Source organism: Rutilus rutilus, assembly GCF_951802725.1.
Source record: "Rutilus rutilus genome assembly, chromosome: 11".
Lineage (NCBI taxonomy): Eukaryota > Metazoa > Chordata > Actinopteri > Cypriniformes > Leuciscidae > Rutilus > Rutilus rutilus.
The window spans coordinates 42,903,531-42,911,030 of NC_140216.1; the positions used below are offsets into that span (position 1 = coordinate 42,903,531).

The 7,500-nt window shown below is 48.8% G+C and overlaps 3 protein-coding genes across 6 annotated transcripts in view; 2 read left to right on the forward strand and 1 right to left on the reverse strand.

Annotated features, from left to right (window-relative positions):
• Positions 1 to 6,050, forward strand: part of gpd1c (glycerol-3-phosphate dehydrogenase 1c) — a 9,769-nt gene extending 3,719 nt beyond the window's left edge. For both annotated transcript variants that reach the window (XM_084424546.1, XM_084424547.1), the window contains 6 exons: positions 486 to 626; positions 1,061 to 1,199; positions 1,295 to 1,407; positions 1,621 to 1,854; positions 5,515 to 5,621; positions 5,711 to 6,050. In XM_084424546.1, the coding sequence (XP_084280672.1) occupies positions 486 to 626; positions 1,061 to 1,199; positions 1,295 to 1,407; positions 1,621 to 1,854; positions 5,515 to 5,621; positions 5,711 to 5,807 (831 nt within the window). In that variant the 3' untranslated portion in view covers positions 5,808 to 6,050. The remainder of the gene's footprint in view (positions 1 to 485; positions 627 to 1,060; positions 1,200 to 1,294; positions 1,408 to 1,620; positions 1,855 to 5,514; positions 5,622 to 5,710) is intronic.
• Positions 3,157 to 4,140, forward strand: LOC311299353 (uncharacterized protein; the record flags this gene model as incomplete). Its single annotated transcript, XM_084422870.1, has 5 exons — positions 3,157 to 3,212; positions 3,427 to 3,453; positions 3,509 to 3,583; positions 3,692 to 4,021; positions 4,120 to 4,140. The coding sequence occupies exons 1-5, from the start codon at positions 3,174 to 3,176 to the stop codon at positions 4,138 to 4,140; spliced, it is 492 nt and encodes a 163-aa protein (XP_084278996.1). The 5' UTR covers positions 3,157 to 3,173.
• Positions 6,051 to 6,053: 3 nt separating the features above from the next.
• The window catches only part of ctss1 (cathepsin S, ortholog 1), a 20,728-nt gene continuing 19,281 nt past the window's right edge, over positions 6,054 to 7,500 (reverse strand). For all 3 annotated transcript variants that reach the window (XM_084424544.1, XM_084424545.1, XM_084424543.1), the window contains 3 exons: positions 7,180 to 7,345; positions 6,970 to 7,075; positions 6,054 to 6,614 (listed from right to left, as the gene is read on the reverse strand). In XM_084424544.1, the coding sequence (XP_084280670.1) occupies positions 6,491 to 6,614; positions 6,970 to 7,075; positions 7,180 to 7,345 (396 nt within the window). In that variant the 3' untranslated portion in view covers positions 6,054 to 6,490. The remainder of the gene's footprint in view (positions 6,615 to 6,969; positions 7,076 to 7,179; positions 7,346 to 7,500) is intronic.

Sequence of the window (7,500 nt, forward strand, 5' to 3'; positions counted from 1 at the left end):
TGTGTGTCGTGAAGCACTGATCTCAGACCAGTGTGTGTCGTGAAGCGCTGATCTCAGACCAGTGTGTGTCGTGAAGCACTGATCTCAGACCAGTGTGTGTCGTGAAGCACTGATCTCAGACCAGTGTGTGTCGTGTCCCTTTAAGAAGCACTGATCTCAGACCAGTGTGTGTCGTGAATCACTGATCTCAGACCAGTGTGTGTCGTGAAGCACTGATCTCAGACCAGTGTGTGTCGTGAAGCACTGATCTCAGACCAGTGTGTGTTGTGAAGCACTGATCTCAGACCAGTGTGTGTTGTGAAGCGCTGATCTCAGACCAGTGTGTGTGTGTGTGTGTGTTTCACAGGTTGCTGTTCCTGACGAGTGTGTGTGTGTGTGTGTGTGTTTCACAGGTTGCTGTTCCTGACGAGTGTGTGTGTGTGTGTGTGTGTGTGTTTCACAGGTTGCTGTTCCTGACGATGTGTGTGTGTGTGTGTGTTTCACAGGTTGCTGTTCCTGACGTCACTGAGGCCGCGAGAGGAGCCGACTTCCTGATCTTCGTCATTCCTCATCAGTTCATCGTGAAAATCTGTGACCAGATGAAACCTCACGTCAAACCCGGAGCCCTCGGGATCTCCCTCATTAAAGTACTCTCAGTCTCATCTCAGGGTTATTACTGTACTATTACAGTGTTTGTATATTATGTATTATCAGTTAAGTATTTTCAGACATAATTACTTTTATTAGGTTTTGCATTTATAATCCATATTAAAGGCGACTTCATCGGGCTGATTTGTAGATCGTACCTCAGAAAATGGCTCTGTATGAATATTTTTCATATTTCTCATTCATTTTTGGTCTCATTTTTTTGGGGGTTAAACAAACATGCAACATTAAAACATTTATTGTTTGCACAGTATATACAGTTTCACAAAGTATCTTTAAGAAAAAACAGTATGTAGTGCACTAGTCCGTTCCAGACTCATCTCATCTGTGTGTGTGTGTGTATGTGTGTGTGTGTGTGTGTGTGTGTGTGTCTCTGTGTGTGTGTGTGTGTGTCTCTGTGTGTGTGTGTGTGTAGGGTATCGACGAGGGTCCGGACGGTCTGACCCTGATCTCTGACATCATCAGGTCGAAGCTGGAGATCGAGGTCAGTGTGTTGATGGGCGCAAACATCGCCAGCGAAGTGGCCGAGGAGAAGTTCTGCGAGACGACCATCGGTGTGTGAGGAACCTGCAGAGTTTTTCTGATTCTGTGTGTGTGTGTGTGTGTGTGTTTCTGATTCTGTGTGTGTGTGTGTGTGTGTGTGTTTCAGGAGCCACTAATGAGTCCAACGGCAAGATCTTCAAAGAGCTTCTGCAGACGCCGAACTTCCGCATCACTGTGGTGAAGGAGAGCGACACGGTGGAGCTGTGCGGCGCGCTGAAGGTGCCTGAACACACACACACACACACACACACACACTACAATTTACACTGTTTGTTTAAAAGTGTCCGTTCTAAATAATACAAAAACATGGAATTTTAATCCCTCTCTTTTTTTTAATTCAACAAATGAACATCTGATTCAATTAAAATGGTTCATTTAAAATCAGCGTTTTGCAGATTGCACATGTAAGTTTCTGAGTGTGTGTGTGTGCAGAACATCGTGGCGGTGGGCGCTGGGTTCTGTGACGGCCTGGGCTTCGGGGATAACACTAAAGCTGCAGTGATCAGACTGGGCCTGATGGAGATGGTGGCGTTCTCTAAACTCTTCTGCAAGAGCTCCGTCTCCTCCGCCGTGTTCCTGGAGAGCTGTGGAGTCGCTGACCTGATCACCACCTGCTACGGGGGACGCAACCGGCGCGTGGCCGAGGCCTTCGCTCGCTCACAGAAGGTCAGACACTGACTCTCACATGATCACAGCCACGCAAACACAGGGTAAAGAAGGGAGACGCAAGACTCTTGCTATTCTGAGAAAATTCACAAAATTGCGAGATAACAGTCATAATTGCTAGATTAAAAGAAATGAGGGATGCACCTGTTACATAAGCAGACACTGAGAGGAAGATGGCAGGAGAACAGTGAGTTTATTGAACAATAAAGGGGCAGAGGTGAGGTGAGGTGAGGTGCAGGTGAGGTGAGGTGAGGTGAGGTGAGGTGCAGGTGAGGTGCAGGTGAGGTGAGGTGAGGTGCAGGTGAGGTGCAGGTGAGGTGAGGTGAGGTGCAGGTGAGGTCAGGTGAGGTGCAGGTGAGGTGAGGTGAGGTGAGGTGAGGTGAGGTGAGGTGAGGTGAGGTGCAGGTGAGGTGAGGTGAGGTGAGGTGAGGTGAGGTGCAGGTGAGGTGAGGTGAGGTGAGGTGAGGTGAGGTGCAGGTGAGGTGAGGTGAGGTGAGGTGAGGTGCAGGTGAGGTGAGGTGAGGTGCAGGTGAGGTGCAGGTGAGGTGAGGTGCAGGTGAGGTGCAGGTGAGGTGAGGTGAGGTGAGGTGAGGTGCAGGTGAGGTGAGGTGAGGTGAGGTGAGGTGCAGGTGAGGTGAGGTGAGGTGAGGTGAGGTGAGGTGAGGTGCAGGTGAGGTGAGGTGAGGTGAGGTGAGGTGAGGTGAGGTGAGGTGAGGTGCAGGTGAGGTGAGGTGAGGTGCAGGTGAGGTGCAGGTGAGGTGAGGTGCAGGTGAGGTGCAGGTGAGGTGAGGTGAGGTGAGGTGAGGTGAGGTGCAGGTGAGGTGAGGTGCAGGTGAGGTGAGGTGCAGGTGAGGTGAGGTGAGGTGAGGTGAGGTGCAGGTGAGGTGCAGGTGAGGTGAGGTGCAGGTGAGGTGAGGTGAGGTGCAGGTGAGGTGAGGTGAGGTGCGGTGAGGTGCAGGTGAGGTGAGGTGAGGTGAGGTGCAGGTGAGGTGAGGTGAGGTGCAGGTGAGGTGAGGTGAGGTGAGGTGCAGGTGAGGTGCAGGTGCAGGTGAGGTGCAGGTGAGGTGCAGGTGAGGTGAGGTGAGGTGCAGGTGAGGTGAGGTGCAGGTGAGGTGCAGGTGAGGTGCAGGTGAGGTGAGGTGCAGGTGAGGTGCAGGTGAGGTGCAGGTGAGGTGAGGTGCAGGTGAGGTGCAGGTGAGGTGAGGTGAGGTGAGGTGCAGGTGAGGTGCAGGTGAGGTGCAGGTGAGGTGAGGTGCAGGTGAGGTGCAGGTGAGGTGAGGTGAGCAGAGTAAGTGAGAGATCATGAGGGAGTCAGAGGAATGGAAGACGCTGGAGACGGGGGAGATCTAGCTGTGATGGTGTGTGACTGGAGATGAGGTGCAGGTGTGTGTGATTGGGGATGAGGTGCAGGTGTGTGTGACTGGAGATGAGGTGCAGGTGTGTGTGATTGGGGATGAGGTGCAGGTGTGTGTGATTGGGGATGAGGTGCAGGTGTGTGTGACTGGAGATGAGGTGCAGGTGTGTGTGATTGGGGATGAGGTGCAGGTGTGTGTGATTGGGGATGAGGTGCAGGTGTGTGTGATTGGAGATGAGGTGCAGGTGTGTGTGATTGGGGATGAGGTGCAGGTGTGTGTGATTGGGGATGAGGGTGCAGGTGTGTGTGATTGGGGACGAGGTGCAGGTGTGTGTGATTGGGGACGAGGTGCAGGTGTGTGTGACTGGAGACGAGGTGCTGGTGTGTGTGACTGGGGACGAGGTGCAGGTGTGTGTGATTGGGGACGAGGTGCTGGTGTGTGTGATTGGGGACGAGGTGCTGGTGTGTGTGATTGGAGATGAGGTGCAGGTGTGTGTGACTGGAGATGAGGTGCAGGTGTGTGTGATTGGGGATGAGGTGCAGGTGTGTGTGACTGGAGATGAGGTGCAGGTGTGTGTGATTGGGGATGAGGTGCAGGTGTGTGTGATTGGGGATGAGGTGCAGGTGTGTGTGACTGGAGATGAGGTGCAGGTGTGTGTGATTGGGGATGAGGTGCAGGTGTGTGTGACTGGAGATGAGGTGCAGGTGTGTGTGATTGGGGATGAGGTGCAGGTGTGTGTGATTGGGGATGAGGTGCAGGTGTGTGTGATTGGAGATGAGGTGCAGGTGTGTGTGATTGGGGATGAGGTGCAGGTGTGTGTGATTGGGGATGAGGGTGCAGGTGTGTGTGATTGGGGACGAGGTGCAGGTGTGTGTGATTGGGGACGAGGTGCAGGTGTGTGTGACTGGAGACGAGGTGCTGGTGTGTGTGACTGGGGACGAGGTGCAGGTGTGTGTGATTGGGGACGAGGTGCTGGTGTGTGTGATTGGGGACGAGGTGCTGGTGTGTGTGATTGGGGATGAGGGTGCAGGTGTGTGTGATTGGGGATGAGGTGCTGGTGTGTGTGATTGGGGACGAGGTGCTGGTGTGTGTGATTGGGGACGAGGTGCAGGTGTGTGTGATTGGGGACGAGGTGCAGGTGTGTGTGATTGGGGACGAGGTGCTGGTGTGTGTGATTGGGGATGAGGGTGCAGGTGTGTGTGATTGGGGACGAGGTGCTGGTGTGTGTGATTGGGGATGAGGGTGCAGGTGTGTGTGATTGGGGACGAGGTGCAGGTGTGTGTGATTGGGGATGAGGGTGCAGGTGTGTGTGATTGGGGACGAGGTGCAGGTGTGTGTGACTGGAGATGAGGTGCAGGTGTGTGTGATTGGGGACGAGGTGCAGGTGTGTGTGATGACGTGCAGGTGTGTGTGATTGGGGACGAGGTGCAGGTGTGTGTGATTGGGGATGAGGTGCAGGTGTGTGTGACTGGAGATGAGGTGCAGGTGTGTGTGACTGGAGATGAGGTGCAGGTGTGTGTGACTGGAGATGAGGTGCAGGTGTGTGTGACTGGAGATGAGGTGCAGGTGTGTGTGATGATGTGCAGATGGGGACCAAGTGGCTCAGCTGAAGGAAATAATCCATTATTTATCAGCTGTAATATATCAGCCTAATTTTCTTATTTGGCCAATCACGATAACATTCTAAATGATCATATAGATCGACCGATCCCGACATGGCGTCCGATATATCGTGCATCCCTACAAAAATAGCACTTACCTTTTTTGTTTTTTGTTTTCGTTTTGGAAAAAAAGTCCCAATTCTGAGATGTAAAGTTTTTGAATTGCAAGAAGAAGAAAAAAGTCACAATTATCTATTTTATTTTGTGGCGGTAAAAATCTTCCATAGAAATCCTGTGTTTGATGTGAGATGGAGAAACACATCTGTACAGTTATAATGTTGTGTTTGTCATGATCAGTTATAATCCTTCATCTAACATCCGTTTGCCTGAAGATGCTACTTTTTGCTATGAAATCTTATATAATTTAATTCTAATAAAAAATAAACATTATATTAATTCATTTTTGGTAAAACTTTATGTTACATGTACTTACCATAGTAATAAGAGTAGATTATGCATAAACCAAACCCTAATTCTACATGTAGTTGCTTAATATTACTCAATAATTCAAATATAAAAGCACTTTCATCTTTAATTTAACTACAAATGTGTTTTGAGCGCATGCAGAAGCAGTTACAGCATCGGGTTGAAAGCTCAGTGTGTGATGTGTGTGTGATGTGTGTGTGATGTGTGTGTTTGATCAGTCCATAGTGGAGCTGGAAGCTGAGATGCTGAACGGCCAGAAGCTCCAGGGTCCTCAGACGTCTGCAGAAGTTTACAAGATCCTTCAGAAGAGGAACATGATCGACAAGTGAGTCCCAGTGACATCATCATCACATCATCATCAGCTGTGTGTGTCTGACATCATCTGTGTGTGTGTGTGTGTGTGTGTGTGTGCAGGTTTCCCCTGTTCGTGTCCGTGTATCAGATCTGTTTCGAGGGTCGTCAGGTGAAGGAGTTCATCAGCTGTCTTCAGAATCACCCGGAGCACATGTGACCGACCAACACACACACACACACACACACACACACACACACACACTACTGGCTCTAAGGAGACGGCCTCTCACACTCTTTATGAGGAACAAAAATTAATTCTGATGATCACTGTGTTTTCATGTCACAGAATGTGTGTAATTTCTGACTCAGGACTGTAACGCTGTTAAACGCACACTACGCTTTACATTTGTCTTGTAGAAATGTAAAACACAATCAATAAAAGCCATGCTGCTTATTTTAATCATTTCAATCAAACTTTGAGCTTTATTTATTTTCACAACAGTCAACATACACACACATACACACACAATCAGACTAAATAAATCAACTTTCTCATGGTATAACTTTCTCATGGTATCCCCCCCCCCCCCCCCCATTAAAGACTCTGCTGTGAATGACATCGGTGATGTTTTCGTCCAATCAGATGCTCTCTAGAATCAGAAGCTCCTCCCCCTTATGATAAACTCCGCCTGCTTTGACTAAAACAGACGCTCAGCTGATTAATATTGCAGAAGCACTTCTAAAGATGAAAGTGTAAAAAAGTGGTAAAAGTTTAAGTTTACTGTAAAGCCCTTACACAAAATATATACTTTACTAAATAATCTAGAAAATCAAAGGCCTCTGTCTGACCAAGAGTGTGAGGTGGCTTTGTTTTACAGGGAAAGTTTCCCGCTCCGGAGTTCAGGGATCAGATCCGGTGGGATCAGAGGAGACGGTGGGGTAAATGGCAAAGCTGGATATTCCACACATGTTTTTATTTCGTTCCATGCGTATGAAACCCTTCTCACCCCACGCCGTCCCCCAGCTGACACACACACACACACACACACAGAGATAGAGAAAACAACAATTATTGCCCTCAAACAATCAATAATGATTCCACATTTACACCACTAGAGGTCATCAGAGCTCAAACTGAAATACTGGGGCTTGAAGTTTCTGAAGTCCAACATTATTATATAAACAAATATAATAAATATATTGTATTTATAAAAAATATGAATATTGTCTTTACAATAATTATTAATAATATTATAAATAAATACAAATATATTATAATATAATATTAATAAACAAAATACCAACAATATTATATTAATAAAGAAAATCTGTGTTTTGATGTGATAACTGTGATGGTGTTTGAGTATGACGTGAAGAACCTGTTCTTGATCAGCCAGTAATCGAGCCCGTTCTCCGACCCGTACCCGACCACCAGAACCGCATGATTGACCAGCCCAGAGCGGCAGTGCGGGTCGCTGTAGATTCCTGAACACACACACACACAGATAATCAACATACGTGTGTGTGTGTGAGAGAGTGAGTGCGTGTGTGTGTGTGTGTGTGTGTGTGTGTGTGTGTGTGTGTCTCACCTCCTCTGTATCTGTGGAATGAAGCAGGTTTGGCGTTCACGCCGACGGACACCGGGCCGATGTTAGCGATGGCGTATTGAAGCGCTGCCTCGTTGTGACGCGGAAGAACCCGGAAACTAGAGCAGTATCCAGCTCTCCCCGTCACTGAGTATCGACACACACCCTCCTGTACACACACCACAACACACACACATCACCACAGCATCACACACAGCTCTCCCCGTCACTGAGTATCGACACACACCCTCCTGTACACACATCACAACACACACACATCACCACAGCATCACACACAGCTCTCCCCGTCACTGAGTATCGACA